The sequence below is a fragment of the Cardiocondyla obscurior genome, linkage group LG05 (genome assembly GCF_019399895.1).
Source record: "Cardiocondyla obscurior isolate alpha-2009 linkage group LG05, Cobs3.1, whole genome shotgun sequence".
In the NCBI taxonomy this organism is placed as follows: Eukaryota; Metazoa; Arthropoda; class Insecta; order Hymenoptera; family Formicidae; genus Cardiocondyla; species Cardiocondyla obscurior.
The window spans coordinates 3,705,264-3,727,052 of record NC_091868.1 but is presented as its reverse complement, the minus strand read 5'-3'; the positions used below and the strand labels follow the sequence as shown (position 1 = coordinate 3,727,052).

At 42.9% G+C, this 21,789-nt stretch overlaps 1 protein-coding gene across 5 annotated transcripts in view; it reads right to left on the bottom strand.

Annotated features, from left to right (window-relative positions):
- Nucleotides 1-1,108: 1,108 nt before the first annotated feature.
- Smash (smallish) overlaps nt 1,109-21,789 on the bottom strand; it is a 48,071-nt gene continuing 27,390 nt past the window's right edge. The window contains exons 2-17 of one of the 5 annotated variants that reach the window (XM_070657214.1): nt 14,215-14,363; nt 13,706-13,894; nt 13,281-13,568; nt 11,330-12,835; nt 10,095-11,000; nt 6,096-6,410; nt 5,749-5,976; nt 5,275-5,663; nt 4,655-5,039; nt 4,120-4,176; nt 3,463-3,785; nt 3,089-3,326; nt 2,810-3,009; nt 2,533-2,708; nt 2,304-2,468; nt 1,109-2,018 (exon numbers count right to left, since the gene is read on the bottom strand). In XM_070657214.1, the coding sequence (XP_070513315.1) occupies nt 1,996-2,018; nt 2,304-2,468; nt 2,533-2,708; nt 2,810-3,009; nt 3,089-3,326; nt 3,463-3,785; nt 4,120-4,176; nt 4,655-5,039; nt 5,275-5,663; nt 5,749-5,976; nt 6,096-6,410; nt 10,095-11,000; nt 11,330-12,835; nt 13,281-13,568; nt 13,706-13,894; nt 14,215-14,265 (5,439 nt within the window). In that variant the 5' untranslated portion in view covers nt 14,266-14,363 and the 3' untranslated portion in view covers nt 1,109-1,995. The remainder of the gene's footprint in view (nt 2,019-2,303; nt 2,469-2,532; nt 2,709-2,809; nt 3,010-3,088; nt 3,327-3,462; nt 3,786-4,119; nt 4,177-4,654; nt 5,040-5,274; nt 5,664-5,748; nt 5,977-6,095; nt 6,411-10,094; nt 11,001-11,329; nt 12,836-13,280; nt 13,569-13,705; nt 13,895-14,214; nt 14,364-21,789) is intronic. The other 4 variants (XM_070657216.1, XM_070657215.1, XM_070657217.1 and 1 more) reach the window with 4 other exon arrangements.

The window sequence follows — 21,789 nt, the reverse complement described above, 5'->3', positions numbered from 1 at the left end:
TATAAAAGTCGGACACTCGATCTCGGAGATATCCATTTGTTAACTAGCAAAAATGTTAATATTGAAGAAAAGACTATGCTATGTCACTCGCAACATCGTCCGGCGACCGAATCCGATGAGTGACTAATTTTGTAAAAAAATTGTTTAAACAATTGAAATGACTTCTTTTCAATTTTTAAACAAAATATCTGAAACCCCGAATCGAGAGCAACAACCGTTACCTAATAACGAGCGTTTACGTAGAAAATATCAATTTGTTAATTAAGAAAAGAAAATAGCAATTTAATATTTTCCTTTGGCAAATATTTAGCGATAAATAAGCAACAACGCGTTATCTCGACTAAATTTCTTTGCGACCAACTTCATCTTCTTTTACTTGAATATTATTAAAAAAATGTATAATAATAAAAGCAGAGAGTAACGAACTTTTTCTTTGCCAATTACTTTTTAACAACAAATTAGCTACAAATTTATAAAAATTAACTCTGCTTATTTCGTACTGCTAACTTATGAGATAAAAGTGATTTAGTTTGTAAAAAGAAGGATTCTTTATGAATAATAATTTATTTATTTTCAATTTTTATTTTACATGGTAATAATGGTAACATGGTAAGTTTCATAGTACATGGCAAATAAGAGTAGCCGTTCGAATTCGAGCGGTTTCCATCATGCTTGCGCGATACCGAGACTACCGAGTTACCAACGACGTCGCGAAAGAGTAGGACAGATAGTGTATAGCTCTGACCTTTTCCTCTATCCGACGGCAGCCGAAGCGCTGGCTTCACACGGACGAGCCTCTGCATCTGTACGCGTGGCCGGCCGCGATCGAAAGTTCAGCTCTCTGGTTCCAGTATCGAGTATGCTCCAGTAGAGTAGTTCTCAACCTCATGTAAACACACATAAGCTCCATGCAGACTGCATTCGAGTGAATAAATGCACAAAAATTAGAAAGTAGTTACTTAAAAAAAATTTCTCAAAATAAATTCAAATTATTCATGTACTATATATGCATATAATATATGTATATGCTAAAACGAATATTTCTGAATATGTAAAGGAAGTTTGTAGGATAAGTAGGAATTATAGTTTTTATAATATGGGATAACTGTTTTATATTTGTTGTTTTACATTTATTTTCTTCAATAATATAAAATTACGTAATAACACGAGACGCATATGTTACAATATCTCACAATGTAACCAGCACGTCTTCGATTGCGGGAAGCGCTTGAAAGATCCTCTTGCTCACGTTTAGACGCGTAAGTATTGGTACGAATTGCATTTTGATTCGCAAATATTGGCGGATCTATATTTTTATTAGATTTAAAGTTAATATTCCTGCAGAACATTTTTTTAAAGAACTTGTAGTTGACAAAGTTTGATTTTCTCGATAGAGATTCAATCTCATGCTATTTTCACTTCTAAAGAGGGGTAGGAAAAAAAAAAAAAAAAGAAAAGAAGAAGAAGATTGAACAAGAAATCAACGACTTTGCTTGAAAAAACAGTCACGCGTATTTCGTTATAACTGTTGTAAAATAGATATACCTGATATATAAATAGTACGAGAACTATATTACAAAAATATACAGCGTCGGTAAAATGACGCCAGTTACATCCACATTAAACCTCAACAATTTATGATTTCTTATTACTATACTAATTACATAAATACATCTTTATATACAGCCTTTGCGTATGATTCGTGTTAGTTGGTAGAAACGGTATTGCATACATGAGTGAACTCACTACCTTGAATAAAAAATACAGAAAATAATATATACCGCGCAGCAGACAGTGACACCCTGTTCGCCTTATTCTTATGCGACCTGTCTATGATGTTGAAAAATATGTTTACGCAATTTATCTTATGTGGCGTGTCCCATTCGATATGATACTTTTAAATAAAAATTATGATCAAATACGAAGATCTCAAGATATAGCCGAAAATGTTACAATCAAGTTGATCAGCATTAATTCCTTTAATCCCCCAGGCTTCTATACACAACTGAACTTGACACCTGAAAATTCGACAGTTGTAAATGTATATTCGGAGATACGATTTCAAGACGTTTTTGTATATTCGTACGATTCCAGTCATGTTAACAATTGTCTTTACGTTTATACGGCATAAAATATTTTACGTATTAATGAATATTGAAATTACTATTAATGTTAAATTTATACGTTTTTTCTTTCTTTATATTTCGAAGGCAATGTGTGTTCTACCGAATATTCTTTGAATAAAAACGTACTTAATTGTACAATTATATTTAACAGTTAAAGAAAGAATTAAATGTTTGTACCGTCGTCACTGGAGTAGCAGTTATGGCAGTGGAGCTTGTGATTTCGAACGCGCACATCTGTTCCTATCAATCCATCTCCAAGACGTACGTGACACACGCAACACTTGAAGCATTCCATATGATAAAATAATCGTAGACTTTCGATTATCATCGCAGCGCCTCGACCTAAAAAGTCGTAGGATATTTATCAGGATATAAAAAGGTTGCTAATATTAATTTACTAAATTACCTAATTCTTCACCACAATGGGAACACTTCTTTTTTCCGCTTACACTCAGCATCTTTTCCTGATTTCCGTTATTATTCGCGATTGGAGCGGGTTGCGTCTTTTGAGACTGTAGGGTATATTGTGGCGATTGATGTTGCACAGTCAAATGTTGTTCTTGATTATAAACTTGCTCCGGTCTAAAAAGAACTTATCTTTAAGTATACTTTTATATAGGATGTTTCAAATCAATTTCTATATTTTCTTTCGCTTTTTCTTTTATGCATATACTAATATTTACCTTCGTCTCGTCGAAAGAGGTTTTTCCTGCGTTTTATTCTGTACTCTTTGTGTTAAAGTTTGTATAATAGAATCGGGTAACGGTTTACTATCTGTCCGAATTGGAGCATTATATGGTACGGAAGTGCCAGTTACATGCGGCTGAGATTTTCGCGCCGGTGACCGTTGATTCCTCTCATTAATCCTTCTTTGTTCGGCCTCCTATCAAAAAAATAGTTAAGATAGAATTTTATCTCGTGCTATGCTATGACGAATATTTGATCACAATTTTGATACGTACTTGAATGAGCCAATGTTGATAATTCACATCGTGTGCGCCTCTTGGCACATCGCTTTTTCTTCGCTGGACCCATTGATCTCCTTGAACAATTCGTGGGCGCGGAACTGCGCTTAATGCTTGTAAGGTTTGCCTGGACATTTGTTGACCAGGGTGATTTCCAAGTGTTGCCGTTGCGCTTTCACGAATTGATGCGTCTACTTGTTGGGGAATCGAATCCGCGGATGGTATACGGCTATTCCTATACATTCGCAATTAAATAAAGAAATTTGGTATATATTCAATAATAATAATAACAAAATATTATGTAATTCTCCATAATCCGTCAGACATCCATCATATATGGCATACAAGTGTAATATAATTTGTATTTATACCTTATTGTAACATCTCTTTGTCTTTGATCGAGCATTCGTGGTTTCGTAAGTGGAATCGACGGTGGCGGTGGTCTTCTTCTTGGCACATCTTGGAATTGCAAGTCTGGCATTGAAGATCTGTAATTCACTGCGGGTGTATGATATTTGTATTGTTGAGTATTTTTAATAGAATTTTGCGCAACATCCTGCAAAGACTTCCATTGTTCCTGTAACTGCTCTGCTAACCTGAGCTGCTTCTGTTCGCGATAGGCCAAATTATTGCGTTGTCTTTTCAATTCTTCCTGCTCCAACTGCAAAAGTTCTCTTTCTACTCGTAACACTTCCTAAAAAGAAAATATACGATATTTTTATGATTGCATTCAGTTGAAATTACTATCAACTTTTATTTGAGATTTTACAACACTTACGTGTTTTAACAAATATAATAATAAAATTACATATTCTTATGTGCGATTAATTTATCCGTTTAACGTATTACTATACAAAAATAAATTATATCAAATCAAGCCTAGATTAGTTGAAACGTTTGAAAGAAATTTAAAAGAGACAGTAGGAAGAGGTGCACAGAATTCCTATACGAATATTCATATAAAAGTTATATAAAAGTTCCGTGCAAACAAGCGACTAAAACAATGGTGATGACAACTGTTGTCTTACCCCGGAAGGGAATTCATCTTCGTTGCTGCTCAACCCAGCACCGACCAATGCCTTGCTCTGCGAATAATTAGCAACGATCCCTCTATCAATATTTACACTACGCCATTATATTTCATTTGCACCATGCTATTAAACAATCGAATCCTTTGGGCAATGCAATATTAAACGTTATTACCATGCTTTATCTTAAATAAAAGTACTATAATCAGATAAAAAAACGCTAAGAGAAAATAAAGGTAACATTGCCCTAAGGATAATATTTCCAAGCTATCGGTTAAAACTGCGTGCTTTGGCTAGAAAGAATTTGTGCATAGTTTTCCCTTAAAAAAAAAAAAAAAAAAAATAATAATAATAATAATAATAATAATAATAAGTAATAATAAAAATAACAAAATCAACTGGAAGAAATGTCGCAGACAGTATGTACTTGAATAATAGATACTCTGTTTAAAATTCATTCCATCTACTTATAAAATTAGCCTCTTTATCCTCGTTAGTCTCGCGCTCGAATAAAACTGAGGGAGATTTGCCTTACCTCTTGTTCGCGAATTTGACTTTCCATCGTTCGGATGCGCATCTCTTCTTTGCGACACGCGTCAGCGACTCTACGCTCTTTCTCCACGATCTCGTTCTGCATCCTCAGTTGTTCCGACTGCGTCTCAAGCTCTTCGTCCTTTCGCTTGTCCTCGACGTACTTTGCTTCCTCCTCCGTCGTCCGCGCTTGAATCTCCCGCTGTTTCGCTGTCTCATCGTGCGGCTGTTGCGATTGCTCATGTGAGGAAGCATCTTCCTGTTTGCGTGAATTGTCGTCCCTCTTGCGAAACGCGTCCTCGTTGCAGCGTAATATCGCTTCCCTCTCTAGCTGCATCTTCTCTTCCTCAAGCTCGCGCAACTTGTGGGCCAATCTCTCCCCCAATTCACTGTAAGATTATCAATATATATCTTATATATATATAAAAAAAAAAAAATATATATATATATATTTTTTTTTTTTTTAATTCTTTAATTAAGCAATTTTGTAACAAATAAAATTCAGAATCTTTTTCAAGAGCTTAATATATTTCAATTATCTTGAAAAAGAGGTTTAGATTTTAATGCCGGTAACAAAATATAAAAAAAAAAAAAAAAAATTGCACACCGATAATTGATTCATACCTGTTGTAATACTTGTGGTTGCAATACCTGTTGTATTCGCGATTATCGCCGTATCGCCACTGTTCTTCTTTCTCAAGGACCTCGATGATCTCCCGTTCTTTCTTCGTTATTTCGTCCTCCTCAGAGGAGGTCACGCTGGCTCCAAAAGGCTCGCTGCTCTGTCTGCTGTGTTGCGACATGTCGGGGCTAACGGGCTGCTTCGCCCAATCCTCCACGTGTCCGAGTTCAACCCCAGAGTCTCTTTCGTGGCTCGAATCCTGCTCGTAGTTGCTGTCGGTGTCGTATGAGCGACGATGGAGTTGTTCGATACGTCGCTCCTCGGCGAGGATTGCTGCCATATCCGGTGGCTTCGTCAGCGTCAACTCAGGCTCGAGATCGTCATCGTTGATCTGTTATTAATATACAAATTTCGTTATACATGACCAATCGCGCTTTCAAGCAATCAAGATAAATGCTGCGAATGTTGACGCTTACCCCCTCAATACCGAGAAAATCCGACCGTCTCGTGCGCAATTCTTTCTTTATTCTGCGGGTGGAATTCAATCTCTTGAGCGGCTCTGGAGGAGGATTTTCGTCGTCGCTCACGTCCACCGGAGGCGGCGGTGGCTTCTCCTTTGGAGGTTCCACGCTCGTCGGCGGATTCAGAAGGAACGGCTGCCCAGCGATTATCTCCTCGTCGTTGGCCAAAGTAAGCGGTAGAATCTACAAAAAAAAATTAAAAAAAAAATTGAATTTGTTAATGCGTGACTCTGGTTTAAACGCGCGCGTTTTATAGTGTCTATTATTAAAGAAATTGTGATTAGCATGTTCTTTAATATGACCTGTTTGGAGATTGGCGAGGCTGGGCTCGGGATATTCAACGCGTCGGCCAAACCAACTTCCTGCTTGGCTAAACTCAAGTTCGTCGGTCGTTCCAGCGGATGCTTGGCCGTCGGCGCGTCGACCGTGGCATTTGGAACGTCGTGCACGTCGACCTCGACGTCGCTCTTCTTCGCGGCGGCGGGCATCTCGACACTCGTCGACGTCTCCGTTGCTTCCTGCTGTTTGCTCTCGACTGCGGGTGCAGCCGGGTCTTCAGCACAGGCGGTGGCAGCCGCCTCCACCTCTTGGTCCGCTTTCTCGACAGCGATCCGTTCCTGAAGAGACGAGTCGCGGTGTAACCGAGGCATGTAAAATGCGGTTTCGCGCAGTGCGCCGAGATTTTGCAACGCTACATTCTATGTAAATCAACGGGCGATGCTTCGGAATGGCGGTTCTCAAACTCGCCGAAGATCGCTCGAAAAATTCTAATCGTCGCGTGTCGAAATTGCGCACCGAGGCTTTTTAAAGACTCATTCGCGGATGACGCAATTGTTAAACGACGTAACGTAGATGCAACATTTCGCCGTTGATTGTGATCGACGCGTCTTCCCAGCGCGTGACGGATGCGCGAAAAAAAAGTAACGGGACGGGGAAAAAAAAAAAAAAAACGTCGGGAGAATGTCTCGCGCGTACCAGATGCGAAGTTCCAGGTGTGGGAAAATACGCGAGCGCATTTCACCGGGTCGACGCACGTGTTGCGTAACGCGTTACGCCCCCGATAGACGCTTGCCGTAGATCTCCGCAATCACGTGCTTTTCTACGCGATTTGACGCAAAAAAGCGATATCAACACGTTAATTTTTTCAACGATGACACGAAACGACGATCGAGACTCCCAGGATTTTCTCACGTGCACCCGTCGTCACGAAATTAATCTTGCGGGATCGATTTCGCCTTTCGCGGATTCCTTGAATACTTGTGGATAAAAAAAAAAAAAAAAAAGAAAAGGAAAAACATGCTGTAATTTTAATTGAATACCAGACTGTTGCAAAATCTTTGCGCGGCGCCGACTTGAATGACGGTTTAACATAAACGTTGCAAGAGGAAATAAATAAATTTGCTGAATGATGCGTGATCGGATAATAAGCTTGTCAAGTCATGTCAAAGTGACGCAAATGTCTTCCACATGCACCCTTTTCTTAAATTGAAGAAAGTTGTAAGGCATAAATCATTAACGTTACAAGCGAGGGCAACTTCAGAGATGCGATTAAAGAATAAAATGCGACTGCGTTTAAGTTTAGAAATGAAAGAAACGTTCGGTTAATTTCAATCAAATCGGGATGAGTCAAATTAATTATTAGCCAATTAATATCTCCCCTCTCTCCGTAACGCTTCCCATTTTTACTTCGTAATTTCTCAAAGCAGAATTACAAAAAAAAATTAAAAAAATTCTAAATAAAGATATTGCATTTTTATGCGTAAGCAACAATCGTTGTTAAAATTAGTGGCTTCTTCGCTACTTTTTCTTCGATTCAAAAGCGGTACGCGAGCGTTCTTAGACTGTCAAGGAAAGACTACGACGAGTGCCAAGTCGATCGAAGCAATTCGATCACGCGATCTCTTCAAACACTACACGGCAAAATTAAAATACCTCGCTATTTCACACGCACACACAGTCGTACGGTAATACCTCTTACCTCACGAGACATACTTGGAAATCACATGCGGGTGACGAGCACACGGGAAAGAAAAAAAAAAGAAACTACGTTCACTTTCTCGAGTTTGTAAGCGGATCGTGCACACGCCTCGAAAATCTCACAGCTACTAGATCGCCGTGGTGTCAGGTGATGCCGAGCCGATTAAAGTCAACGGTGGCCGCGATAAGGCGTGTTTCGGCGATCGAGGGAGAGAGAAAGAGAGATAAGAGGGATATCTAGCCTCCGCTATCGAGGCACTATCGAGCATTCTTTCCACCGAGTGCAGAGGTGCGACCGACGACGTTATCCGCCAATCGAATGCCAATTGCGGACTTTAGACGAGACTGATAAGAAGGAAATTCGATCAGGGCCTACCCCGTCTTCGTTTATTTAAAAAAAAAAAAAAAAAAATTAATAATAATTAGGCACGTGTCCGATAAATCTCGATAAACGACAACGCATTTACTTTCTACTGATCAGTGCCTTTTTTCTCTCTCTCTTGCCGTTAAGGCAAGACGAGCAGGTAAAATTGAACGACACTTCGCGCAGTGGACTTCCGTAGGTAGGCCCTGAACCCGAACGGGACTATCCGTACAGGCATGCGGTGTCTCGTGAAAGTGTCATTCGTTCTGGGGAGGTCTACTAAAAATTAAAAAAAAGAAGCTGATCTTGTGTCGACACGGTGTCCCACGTGGAGGGGCTAACACACAGCTCAAGCAAATCGCTGCTGCTCGAAGCAAGAATATGTGTATGACGGGCTTACCTCTTACGGTGTATCGAAGACCGAGAGACGCGTGGAAAGAAAGCGATCGCGCGTCGACAAACGAAGCGGCAAACCGCCGATGGGAATATCGTTGACACGACGTGGCTCGCATGGCTGCCCTCCCCCTTTTTCTTTTCTTTTTATTACAGTCGCCGGCTCTTTATTGGCAATTAACTGTCACCGCGATTGACCCTTGACATCACGCGTCACGCGGCCGATATGTTGATCGTACTTTGAACGTGGTCGTTATTAAAAGAGCGAACTTATCCGCCCTATTAACCGGAGATAAACCGCGCTCAAGACTCTCGCCCTGATAAGTTCCTCGTCACCCGCTAATGAGCAGTCATCAAGATAAACTTACGTTGCGAATAAATTAATTTGATAAAAATTAATCGGGGACTGCCAACGTGAATTCTTCCAACCGAATCGGGACCGGGATCTCTTCCGTAATAATTAATGCGAAGGCAAATGGTGGTAAATTTAAAAAATAAAATAAAATGAAACGAGATAAAACTTTGCTATCTGATAAGAAGTGCACGTGAACGCATGAGAAAATAATACGACACGGCAGGTTTCGTTGGCCAGAGTACCTTATATATTTCATCGCCGTTCGTTCTCTCTCAGTCGACCACTTATATGACAATTAGTTCCGTGACAATTAGTCATAATTACGCGGCAAGTGTCGGCCTGCTCTTTTCAAGTTTTCGCTATGGAGCGTCGCAGGCAAAACTGTTGGAGCGTTTCCACGGAGACATCGGCGATATTTTTAATTGACGTGCCCGACTTAACATCGTAATTAAGATAAGGAAGCGATTTGAACGTGTTATCACAATAGTTTGCTCCCGCTTGCGGTCGATATCGGCGGTAAACTTCAATCGACCAATTCGGCCGTTTGGGACGTTTTCGTTGTAATCCGCGAATAAAAATTGAATCGCCGATTAAAGTCAATTAACGCCGAGATCGGCCGCTAAGTCTTCCTTAAGCGGCGTAATGCGTTTCTTCTCGATAGCGTTAAGCTGCCTTGTCCGCCGTTATGTCGCAGACATCCAGGAATATCGCAATTGTGCGCTCTATTACAAGTCGTTATAACGCGCAGCAACAGTTTCCGCATATATAATCAAACCCGTCTACATATCGTAATCGTAGATTATTTTATGCCGCGCCGCGCCACGACCGGCGGATGTGCTAAATCCCTTAAAGATAATAATCCCTCTTCCGGGGAGGGGAGGGGAGGGGGACTTTCGGGTCCCCGAAGAACTGAAAAAATTCCTCGAATCGACCTCTACAAAGGGTGCAAACGTTTAGTTGAGACGTTGATCGGCCACGCCGATAATTAAATTGCTCCTGGAACCCTCGTTCTCTCAGCGTTTCGCACCCTCGACACACCCTCGCGTTTCCCGACAAGACGGCGATTTTACGGATACGAGATCTAACGCGGCTAGTCTAGCGGCTGACCAAAAGCGAAGGACAATGCGCGGCTGCTATTATTATCGGAAGAAGATGGTCCTCGAATCTTTAGGAATTTTTCAAGGCGCTGCCAAGTTGCTGATCGCTTCTAACCTCGGCGACGGGGACCGTCCGCTTGTCCGTCGCGTTGAGGCTGTTCACTGTGATGAACGGCGTCACCGGCGGTGACGTCGACACCTTGCCCTGCGGTACCACCACCTTCTCGCACACCTCCACCACAGTGCGACGTCGTTCCGTGGAGGATAGCGCTTCTTCGTGGCATCGCGTGCTCATTGGAGGCAGTCTCGACGAAGGCGAGGGTGGAAGTTCCGCCGAACTCACTTGCGAGGACACAGATGAGGGGATCTCGGTCGTTCTTCGAATCGGACAGGGAGACTGGCTCGTCGAGGGCTTGCTATTCGCACTGTGCGCCTTTAGCGGCGAAGTTTTGGAAGCGGACGGGGTCAAGACAGAGTCGGAACCCGTTGGCGAGGACTTGGCGGTTTTGCGAGGAAGAGGCGTAGGAATTTTCGACGTAGGGCGGCACGAAACGGGCTTGGAAATCGGACTGGCTTCGAGAGAGAGGCTAGTCGGGATCATGGTCGCTCTGACAGCGGGAAACGACAACTGGTACGTCTCCGCGGTGGGGACGGTGTCCGGACACGACTGAGGAAGATTGGAGAAGTGTTCTTTAGCCAAACTCTGACGTTTTGCTTGGCCGACGAACTTCGGTCTCGCTTGCTCGATGGAAAGCTTCAAGCTGGCTGATACTATAGATTCGTTGGGACTCGGTTCGGAATCTGTCTTGAACTCAACCGCGTTTTTGCCAAATATTCGCGATTTCGTAAGGGGCTCAGAGATGGTTGTTTCTCGCGAAGATATTTTAGGACTCGGATGAGCGATTGCGCCAAGTACGGAAGTTTGCGTACCAAGTGTATCGTTAGAATTAGTAATGGTCTCTACGCGCGTCTGTGGCTGTGATTTGTTAGTCGATAGTTCCCCAGAAGATTCAGCAGTACCCTACAGAATCAGAGTTAACCCGATATGTAGTCGTGCGAAGCCCATAACCAGAGAGAAGAAATAGCACAAAGAATATAATAAAATAAAACCAGGATTTAATCTTTTACATTTTCAACAGATGGAAAAAATGCATCAATTAATAATGAAATTATTCTGGTATTCTGGAATATGATTACCATTACAAAGTTATGAAAATTTTGTTTAAAAGAGTTGCTATCTTAAAAATAAAGATAATATAAATTTGTTTTTCTTTTCCAATTACCAAATGTTATAAAATTTTTAGATTTGAATATGCGAAATCTCGGAAACGCTTTAATAATTTTTCTTACCTTGTTCACTGCTACTGTTTCCCGGTGACTGGCGAACTGCGAGTGCGTGGCCACTACTGCGTCACTTGGCGCTTCCACTGTCGTATTTGACGTCGATGCGTCCTCCTGGATAATGGATGTAGCTTTAACTCTTTCCTCGACGGTGACTTCGCGTCGTTCGACGACTACGCCGGCAGGGTGATGCACGATCTCCTCGTCGATCGGTTCATCCGCCTGGCTGACCGAACAGCTTACGTCTGCGGTGTGAATCCCCGAGTCCTCGCGGTCCGTGTCATTTAGAAGTTCCGCAGATGATGACGAAGCGGGATACTGGCGTCCGTAATCGAGCTCTTCGAGGCTTTGTACTCGTTCGAAGGTATCCGGACCGCTGGACGCGTCCGCGTCCAGAGAGTCCAGGCTTCTATGAAAGACGGCTCGTGGGACACGATACTCCGAATCAGGCGACGAACTTCTCTCGCTGGGTGTCGAGATGTCGACTCTGTTCTCTTGATCGCGGAAGCAAAGTGGATGTTTGCCAACGTGCCCAGGTCCTCGTTTGTCCGTCGTTTCTTTGCCCCTGGCAGGGTCCAGGGCGCTGAGACGGTCTTTAATCGTCCTGGCGGTGATGTCACCGTTGTGCGAGTGTGACTCCATCGTCGTGATCGGCACAGAGGATTCATCACTGCTACTGTATTTCTCCAGGGTCGACAGTCTCTCCCTGAGAGGCCTTCCCGTTTCCAGATCTTCCGTGCTGAGCTTACGATGAACGGAGCTCTTGCTCTCTCGCTCCGAAGCTTGCTTTTCCAAGTGGGTAAGCCTCTCCCGGATAGAGCTCATATCGCCGGACAATCGATTGAGAGTCTTGTTAGTGGCCTTATCGCTGTTCTCAGTTTCATACTTTTGTCGTTCGAGGCTCGACAGCCTCTCTTTGATTGATTTCGTGCCGGTGAAATCACCGGACAGCCTATTATTCGCCTTGTTATCGTTGCTTTTCTGCGACGCCTTCTCAAACACCTCGCGTCGCTTCAATATATCCACTTTCACCACCGATAGCGGGGACTTGCTACCGTCGTCGTTGACATTTGTCTTCGAACCGTTGATCGTTGATTTTGCCGTTTCCAATTTTGAGTCGACCCCGGTCAAGGATCTCCGTGGGATGTTTTGCGACACTCTGGACACGTATCCGCGAATAGCGCCTTCATACGTATATTCTTCCGGTTCGGGTGAGCTCGTTGTCGCGGTAGTGCCTGAATCATATTCTTGATTGTGATTCAAATTGCTGTGAAAACCACCACTGAACATTTTTCTCGCGGTAGACGTCGTCCCTGTCGTCGTCGTCGGTGCCGTCGTCGATACCACCATTGTACTGATATTTGTCGTCGTCGTTGTTAGCGTTGCAATTGTTGCCGTTGCTGACGTAGTTGTGACTGTGGTCCCCGTTGTCGTTAACGTCGCTGCGGACGAGGTCATATCAGGGGCGTTATCGACGTCCGAGTGACTCTTCTCAATCTCGCTGTCTCTGTCGCTCTATAAACAAACGAACAAGCACAATGTTAAATAATGACTATTTTTACAAAAATAAATACCTATAAAATTATTCGTAATAAAAAAAAAAGCACTTTAATGTTTAATATTATAAAGTAGCTTCTAATATTACGTTCGTCCGATCGAGTTAATATAAAAATGACTATCGATCGCGCGATGAGTAACTTAAAACTGGGTAAATATTTAAAAATGATATGATACGAGAAAGTATAAACGTAGAAAGGTTAATGCGATTATTATAATTGATTGAGTCATCAGCAAGTCTCGTAGATTAGTGTAAAGTAGAGAAAAAGTATTCGTAAATTAATAAACTAAAAAAAAAAAAAAAAATCTTAATCGTAAAACTCATGAGATTCAACGGAATATTTATTCATCGATAAAAGTGAGTTGACGTAACACGCACATACGTGTTTAAATAAATGCATACCAGAACACTATGTGTGTCGTCATGCGTATCACCGCTGACCGAGCTTTTGCCGCTGCTGGTGCCGATCCCGAGGTCGCTGAGATCATTCGCGTCCTCGTCGTTGTACATGGCCAGGCTTATGCTCAGCTTACGGCCTCGGTTACCGCGCTCCTCCATCATCTCCGAAAAGGTTTTGTTCCGGCGACGCTGACGGTCATGCTCTTCCAACTCGAGTTTCTTCACCTCGACCACCCGCTCGATTATATGTTCTTGTCGCTTCCTCCGGCTACTCTTCCAGTTATCCAAATTCTGCGGATAGAATATTGCCTTTCAATATTAAGAAAAAAGAAAAAAAATCCACCAACTCAGTAAGCACAAACGTTAAAATTCATAATATTTAACAAATGGGTAATAATACTTTAATTAACATTTTTAATGTTACTTACCGATTGCCAATCCTCAGGATCATCGCGAACTTCCTGTTTGATTTTTTTTACTTCCTGGACCTTTTGTAGCTGCTCTTGCGCGGTTCGATACAGCGAACATGGACCGACTTTAACGAATTGTAGTGGATTGGTCGCTTGTTTGGGAGGAGTCTTTAAAGTCGTTTTCAATTTCGGTGGTTCGTGTGTTAACTAAAAAGAAACGAAAGATTCATATTCATAACTGTGCATTTAATGTATTATCGAGTAATTTAAAATCGTAAACTGAGACCTAAGTAAACGTTATAATCATAACCAAATAACGTTTGCAGATAAAAACTGAATAGTAGGCGAACGGTATTCATGAAACGAGGGTTTTGAGGGAGATGTCATAAATTTAAATTTAAATTTAAAAATAAAAAATAAAATTATCTTGAAATCGTAGAATTAATTTCTTAATTTTTTTCTATTAAAAAAATTCACGTTTAACTTTGTTGAAAAGAGAAAATTAAGCATTCACAATGAGTACCAACCACTCTTTCGTTTCGCCGCTCGGATGCGGCGGTTTGCGACGAAGCAGGCATCCTTGGCGTTTTCCTGCTTCTCTCGCTGCTTTGAGATACTCCTCCTCTTCAATGTTGAACGACACCTGTTCGCATGGTTCGGCCCATCTTATGTCCTGCTAAAAACAAATACTAAAGGTTACTAGACGATCTTTGAGCCGTTATATAATTATATATAATAAAGCCTGCCTCTCGATCATCGCGTTACATTTAATAAAATAATAATTAACAAAGGTAAAATACGTTAATTAGAATTTGGAGAAAAATCATTGATACAATTCCGAATTAATTTGCGTAATATTTAAAGCAATCGGAAATTACATTATTAACTTACAATTTACTTTTTCATTTAGTACAGGGAAAAAAAAACGGACAGCTAATGGTGCCAATAAATTTATTTATCCTGCATCCCAGACTCGCATATTTCGCCTTAGTTAAACTGTCACTTAAAGCATATGCGCGCCTTAAATTTTCCGAGACTGTTTATACGCTTTGCGTGCAAATATTATCATATTTGGTTTATGGCCGCGCGTCATATCCGCTACATGTGTTATTTCCGAAAGCGAGTCATTCGAAAATGCATGGCACTTCTCCGTTTCTCACCAAAACATTGAAACGGGGCGGTAATAAAATTTCACAAAATTTTTTTATCTCACGCAAGAGCAGTTGGCAAAAATAACAGAGCAGAAAAATGCAACTGGCAGGCTCTTGAAAAGACGCAAGGGCTTTAACTTTGAGAAGCACGGTTCTCGAGACGCCGCGAAGCGATTCAATTTCTTTTTTTTTTTCTCCGATCCCGCGGACGTCTACGGTACGGCACATCGAGATGCAATCGTTGATAGCTCGGGCTCGTCTTGCCGCGAGTCGCGAGTCGCGAGACGGAGCATGTCGCGCCTGGGGTCGTAGACTCCGATACATCCGATCGCATCGCACGCCAGCCGATAGAATCCCTGTGACATCGCAGATCATTTCAATGGCATGGCAGGCGATACGTGCCTACTGGGGTGTGCGAAACCGACGCGCACGTCGCGCGGAGACGAGCAACGCTTTAGATCTCTCGGCGTAGACTCCACCGAGAGCAAATAACCCTCTCAAAGCGGTTCTGGAGCGAACGGCGCGGAATGCAGTTCTCGAAGAAGGAAATCCACGCGAAAGAAAAAAAAAAAAGAAAAGAAAAGAAAAAAAAAAAGAGATCGCGAGGAAGTCAAGGCTGGATATTTCTGTTGCCGCTTGGCTCGTGCGCGAACACGCGTAACATTCTGCGCTTTCCAGTGGTCTTACGTGGCTGGTCCGAGACCACGGTGAACTGCAGTCGATTCGATTATTTCCGCTCGCTGAACTACAACTCGCCGACGTAATTTTTTTTTTTTTTTTTATTAAAAAAATTTTTTTTTTTAGTTACGCTCGCGTTTTCGCGTAAAGTCCGCCCGAGATTGATGAAACGCGATGCTTGACACGCTCGCGCGAAGAAAACATGCGGGATCAAGGTATCAAGCGCCGTTTCGCGACGATATAAATGATAAATAATTAATGAATAAATAGGCACAAGACTTGAGGAGCTAAATATTATAAGCTTGCAAAAGAAAATGAGCCTTTGTGTCTTCTTGTACCATGTGCAATATCGTCGGAGCACAGTTTACAATGTCACGTTGCATCCCAATGCATCTCATCGGCGGATCGCGGTTGCGAGTCTCATGCGTTCTGAAAATATCGCGGCCCGCTATTTCATGCGCGCATCTGAAAAGCTTCCACGGCAAATCTGCCAAAATAATCTCGTATTTTTCGGATCTTCCTACAGTGGTCCTTTTAACGCAGAGACCGTCTCGTTTCTCCTTCGTTCGCGTCACGCGGCACAGAAATATAATTCCGTTTCTTCTTTCGATACGCGCGCAGTTAATGTTGTATCGTCGAGTGCTGTGTCACCCTCGACCCGGATAGATGTCCACGGAGTTTCTCTCGGACGCGAGGACGTCAGAGAGATCGCCGTTGCGTAATAGCGACGGCGGCGGCTACTGATTATTCAGCCGTCAACATTTGTACGTACACGCGAGTCGGAAGAAATGATTAACGCAACTGGCGTTAAAATAATACGTGAATAAATATTTTCATATCGGAATCAAGAATGATCGATTACCGAGGCGAGTTGCCGCGCGAACGTTGAACTGAACAAACGCGTTTATCGCGCAGCGTCGCGACGTCTTCCGCAATTATTTTTTTTTTTTTTTTTTTTTTTTTTACAGATGACACGACGAACCCTTGGCGCGAAGAGACGCCATAACTATTTTATGATGCATAAAACGATTGCTTTATGCCACCGTGCCTCGTTGGTCGGCTTCGGTCTTTTATTAAACTATGTCAGGGTGTTTTACGGTCATCGAGCACTCTGGTCATCATAAACTATAAACGCCAAGCTCGCGTTGCCGCCTTTGCTGAACGTCCAATTCGTCCGCGTGATTGGTCGACGTTGATCCCCTGATCGTATTATAGAACTAACTTCTACGCTACTTTTTTTATTAATAGCGACTGCACGCCTGTCAGAGATCTTGAACGTTGACACCGTTCGCTATAAATTACACGTCTTGTATCATAAATAACTACATTGTGAAAAAATAAATAAAGCGCGCCGAAAGAAGAAACGAAATAAAATACTAGTATGCAAATATCACGTTTGATCAGCTGGAAGCGTTACATAAAAACACACGATGGATATATAAAGTGCCTTTCCGAAAATTGTTTTAAACTTCCACGGCGTTGATGTCCGTCGCGCGCTTAACGTGCGATTTATTCCAAGGCCAGTCGTCGAGGGAAAAGAATCGCCCGCGTGCGGATAAGTGAGCCCTCGCGAAAATTATTCACGGTGGATTTTTTTTTTTTCTCTCTCTTTCTTCTCTCCGAGGTGAAGCAGCGAAGATGCAAGGTTATCGGGATACCCTCGATTCGCCATTAGAACGAAAGAAGGGGGGCCGGGATTTATCACGCGCTTATGTAAGCGAGACAGGGCTGAGAGACGTTCGCGCGGCGAATCCACGGAACGAGATATACGCGGAGCTAGGGAAGCGCAGCCTCCGCGAAGGGAAATACAGCTCAGGCCGGTTTCGCTGTCGGTCCACCAGACGTGCATGCGGGCCCCGTACATACGATCGGTACGCACGCACAGGCATGTTCCTCGAGACCGACGATCGCGTGATCGTGAGTGCCTCCTCCTACGCGTGTGCGCGGCATACGTGTGCGGTGCCTCGGACGTACGTCGGAGGAGCGCGTATGCTGCAGGGGTCTATCTCGCGATAACTCGTCAGAAATATTTTCAGTATCGACGGGTCACACCGTCGCTGCCGCGATTCTCAACTCAAATATGACGAATAATTTATTAACGAAAAAAGGAAAAGGGAACGTCGCGATTTATGTCGGTCGTCAAGACAAATATTAAAATCAAAAAGAAATTGGACGATACGGACGAAATTGTGTTAAATGGTGTAATATACTTTTCGCTGAAACGCTAATATAGAGAAAAAAAAAAAAAAAAAATATATATATATATTACCTTTGCATTAATAAAGTTTCGTTTTTGAAATTAAAAAAAAATGACGAACAGAGCTCGCGGAGGGAAAACACCTTGTACGCCGAAGAAGGGTAACGCACGTGTGTTGCTCTCCCCGTGCAAACTAGCCGCCTCGCGTGCGCCGATCGCGACGTCGGATGCTGCACGTAGTACGCGTACGTGCACGTTTGTTTGCCCGTGGAGAGCGGTGGCTAGGTCACGGTCAGGGCGATGCCCTCATCTTCCCTTCGGGAGAAAGAGAGGTGGCCGGAGCCGCGGTACTCTAAACCTGCATCTCGCGGGGCCACGCGACCGACGACGAATCGCGCGTACACGAGGGTCCTCTCTCTCTCTCTCTCTCTTCACCCTTTTGGCCTCTCGAGAGATTATACCGCGCGTGCTTTATATCGCGATCAGATTCGCTCAAGACTCAATTAGAGCGCGGGGAATAAATCTCCGCGATAATTCGCGAGATAGAAGATCCCAGACAATCGGTGTCGTTAACGCCGATCGTAAAGAGAGAAGACGAGAGCGCGACACGGCTGATTTCGATAAATTTATTAAACGCCCGAGTCTCGTAAAATTCCATTCGATTCTGTTTACGAACGTTTCGCTACCGCGGTTATGGAACATTAGGGTTTTTCTCGGCGCTGAACAAGCTCGGGGCCGTCTTTACGGTGCGATCCCGCATGGGTAAGCGCGTGCATTAAAATATAGCGATAGAAAGCAAGTCGGCGTATCGCTCGTTAAGATCGGAATACGTTTACGAATCATCCCGCTTGAAATGATTTCATTCCGGTTTCAGGAGTTTCTTTTATCGCAAACTCGGCCCCGCGAGCGTGCAAAGTGAACTTAAATGTATCACGGTGTTTTACCCGCGACGCGAAAAGAGGAAAGGCTCGTATACATTGTGCACAATGGCTCGTCAATGCCGTTATGCGCCTCGCGGAGGACCGATCGGCTGAGGAAGCTAATCACAGGAGGCAGGAGGAAGAGAAGAGTTACGCGGGAGAAAGAGGGACGCTGAACGGAAACCTCGAGCGTCATCGTCGTCGTTCGCGTCGGACAAGAGACGAGGTTATCAGTCGCCGAGGCCCTTCGGCCGCGCAATAAACGTCCGCCGTGTAAATACGCGAGGCGCTATCTCGGACAGACTTTTTACGTCGCTTAAATGCCCGGCCGCGGGACACGCGCCCCCGCGACGTTCGCATTCCCATTGAATGCACTTGAACCAGGAAATTGTCCGCATCCTTGGCGCGCGACGGGCAATAAATAGACGTGCCCGGTCGCTGGGACGCGTAAAGATTAATCGCAGCGTCCGCATTGGGAGAGAATCGCGGGACCTCTACGCCCGTAAGCTCTGGATCTAGAAACCGACGGGATATCGTGCCTTTATCTTCTTCGCCGAGAGGAAGGGAAACGGTACGCGGCGCGTCTCTTTCTTTCTTTCTTACTTACTTTCTTACGAGGAAATGCGTAAGCGTTCGCGGCCTCAAGTTTAATGGAAAATATTCAGAGAGACCTACTTTACCTCGCGAACGAAGCCTATGCGTACAGGAGCCAGTGATGCATAAAATTAGAGAAATTGGGAAGAGAAATATAAGATCGGTTAATTAGATTCATATTGTAACCAGCGGAACGTTTATTTCGCTGATTATCTATCGGCACGCATTAAGTCGACCGTCGATACAAAGTTAAACGACGTTTATTAAAAATTGCTCGACTTTGTCTTGCCAGTCATGCCCGGAGGAAAAAATTTTCTTGTTTTAAAAATTATTTTTAAAGATATAACGCCGGACGTTTCTTGCGATATTTTTTCGAAACCTAGTTTCTAACGCCACTTAAAGCAGAGACTCGAAACACTCTTCGCTATCTTTCTGGAATGCTTCAAAAGTATTATTAGAGAAGAAAAGGAAGGACACTTTCTTACGGTAAACCTTGCATCGAATCGTGCTTCGACTCGTTCCGCTCTAGTTCCTACACGGTGAAAATTTATTTCTACTCCAACTTGACAGTTAACTTTCGTGACATATTACTGTGATGTGACAATGTCGTTAAACGCGAACATATGTATATTTTCAGACAATCAGTACTATATAATTACAAGTATATCCATCAGGTACGTGCCTGTCACCTTGTTGCAAAATGTGTTTAGGGTAATCGTGGTAAAAACATAATTTGAAAACATAATAACAACTCAATTACAGCTACACATTTCGTTACAATTACACATTTTGTAAAAAAAAAAAAAATTTTTTTAATAAAATATTAAAAAAAAATTAAATTTAAATCTGGAACGTTCAATAATTCAATTTTTCTTTCTTTTTATTTTACAGTTTACTATTCCATAAATATAAAGATCTTAATTTTTAACGAGCTTGGCCGTTAGCTCTTCGCGCTGCGAAGCAAAATCAATGGCGTTGCGGCGTAATGAGCGTAATTGGATTACTACTGCAGCCTTACAATGTTCCGACACGTGATCCATATAAACGTGCGGTCGCATAGTGTAAAGAAACAAAAAAAAAAAAAAAAAAAAAATGTAACGTCCTATACTCCACATTACATCACGCATCCGTTCTTCGCACACAATAGTTGATGCTGAAATTGCTTGGTTTAATCGCGATGTATCTAGCTTACGGTAGCGATTATATCGTCTCCGCTCGAACGTCATTAGCATCAAGTGGCACGTTACAGAAATCACTTGACTGTCCGAATATTTTGTAACGAAGATCCCTTTTCTCGGCAGCAAAAGTAAAGCTGGATCGCGGAATAAATTTACACTTGGAAATGTAAAAAGCAATGCTTATCTCAAAGTTAATTAACCAAGTCATAAAATCCCCTCACATCACAATCAAGACACGTATAACAGATTAGGAGATAATACTCGCACGGCTGACACCTGACTGACTAAAGGTTAAATTTCTTACGAAATACGTAATCGCCATAAAAGAAAGAGAAAGTATATCGCGTGAAAACCGGGAATGCAGGTCTTATGAATTACGAAAGAACGATTTTCTAAAACAAATGTACATATTCTCTATACATCCGTATAGAAAAATTGTCTGGCGCGTTTGCATATCCCAGTCGTTATCCTTGACAGGAGTCGCTCGGAAAGGTTCCTTTCGAATTGAAAGAAACGAAAGAACGACGAAACTAACTCGGAAACATAATTACGACTTAATGCTAATTCACGACTATTTTTCAATTTACAGTCGTATCGGCAATTAACCTTGAAACACTTAGTTTTTATAGACATGCCAGATTCGCTAGCTGGCTTCGAAAGTGTAGGTTTAGGTATTAGCGGGCCATTATTGTTTTAATGTTTAATTTAAATTCCCTGACCAATTATCCACGCTTTCCGTTTCAATAGCCGCGCGTTTGTCAATCCTAAAGTCACGCGGAACGGGGCTAATTTCTTCTTTCATACTTTTTGGAATCCCGGGGACGTTCCTGTTGAACAAGAACCGCCGCCTCCCCCATTCTTCGGGTTTATTTTTACCTCTGCTAACTCACGGGGCAACAGGAATATGAATGAAAGGAAGCGATAGGCAGGCTGCCAAAGCGTGGACTATTAATACAGCGATACAAGGAATGACGAAACCGGAGCGGTTTGATCGCGAGACGCCATGGGATTCTCATAACTCTCCCTCGCGACTCGATCAGTTTGGTCGCGTCACGTTTCCATATCGGAGGAATATGCAGTCGACCGGTTCAAGGTTTAATACGTACATAAAAAAAAAAAAAAAAAAAAAAAAAAAGACGCAGGGACGACATATGGCGCGCACGTGCGTGCGCTCTTTCTTTCTACGACCTGCATGATTCTCTATGGCGTGCGTTACCCTAGACCGAAATACGAACAGGACCGTGCAACATTATCCTCGGGGTTGGCGATATATTTTTGGAATTAGTATCGCCAGTTCACTCCCGTCCCTTCGCGGGCGGGGCGATACGAGGATCGTAAAGATTCCCGAACTTCTGGCGCGTCGCCGTCGTATCCTCGCGAGCTG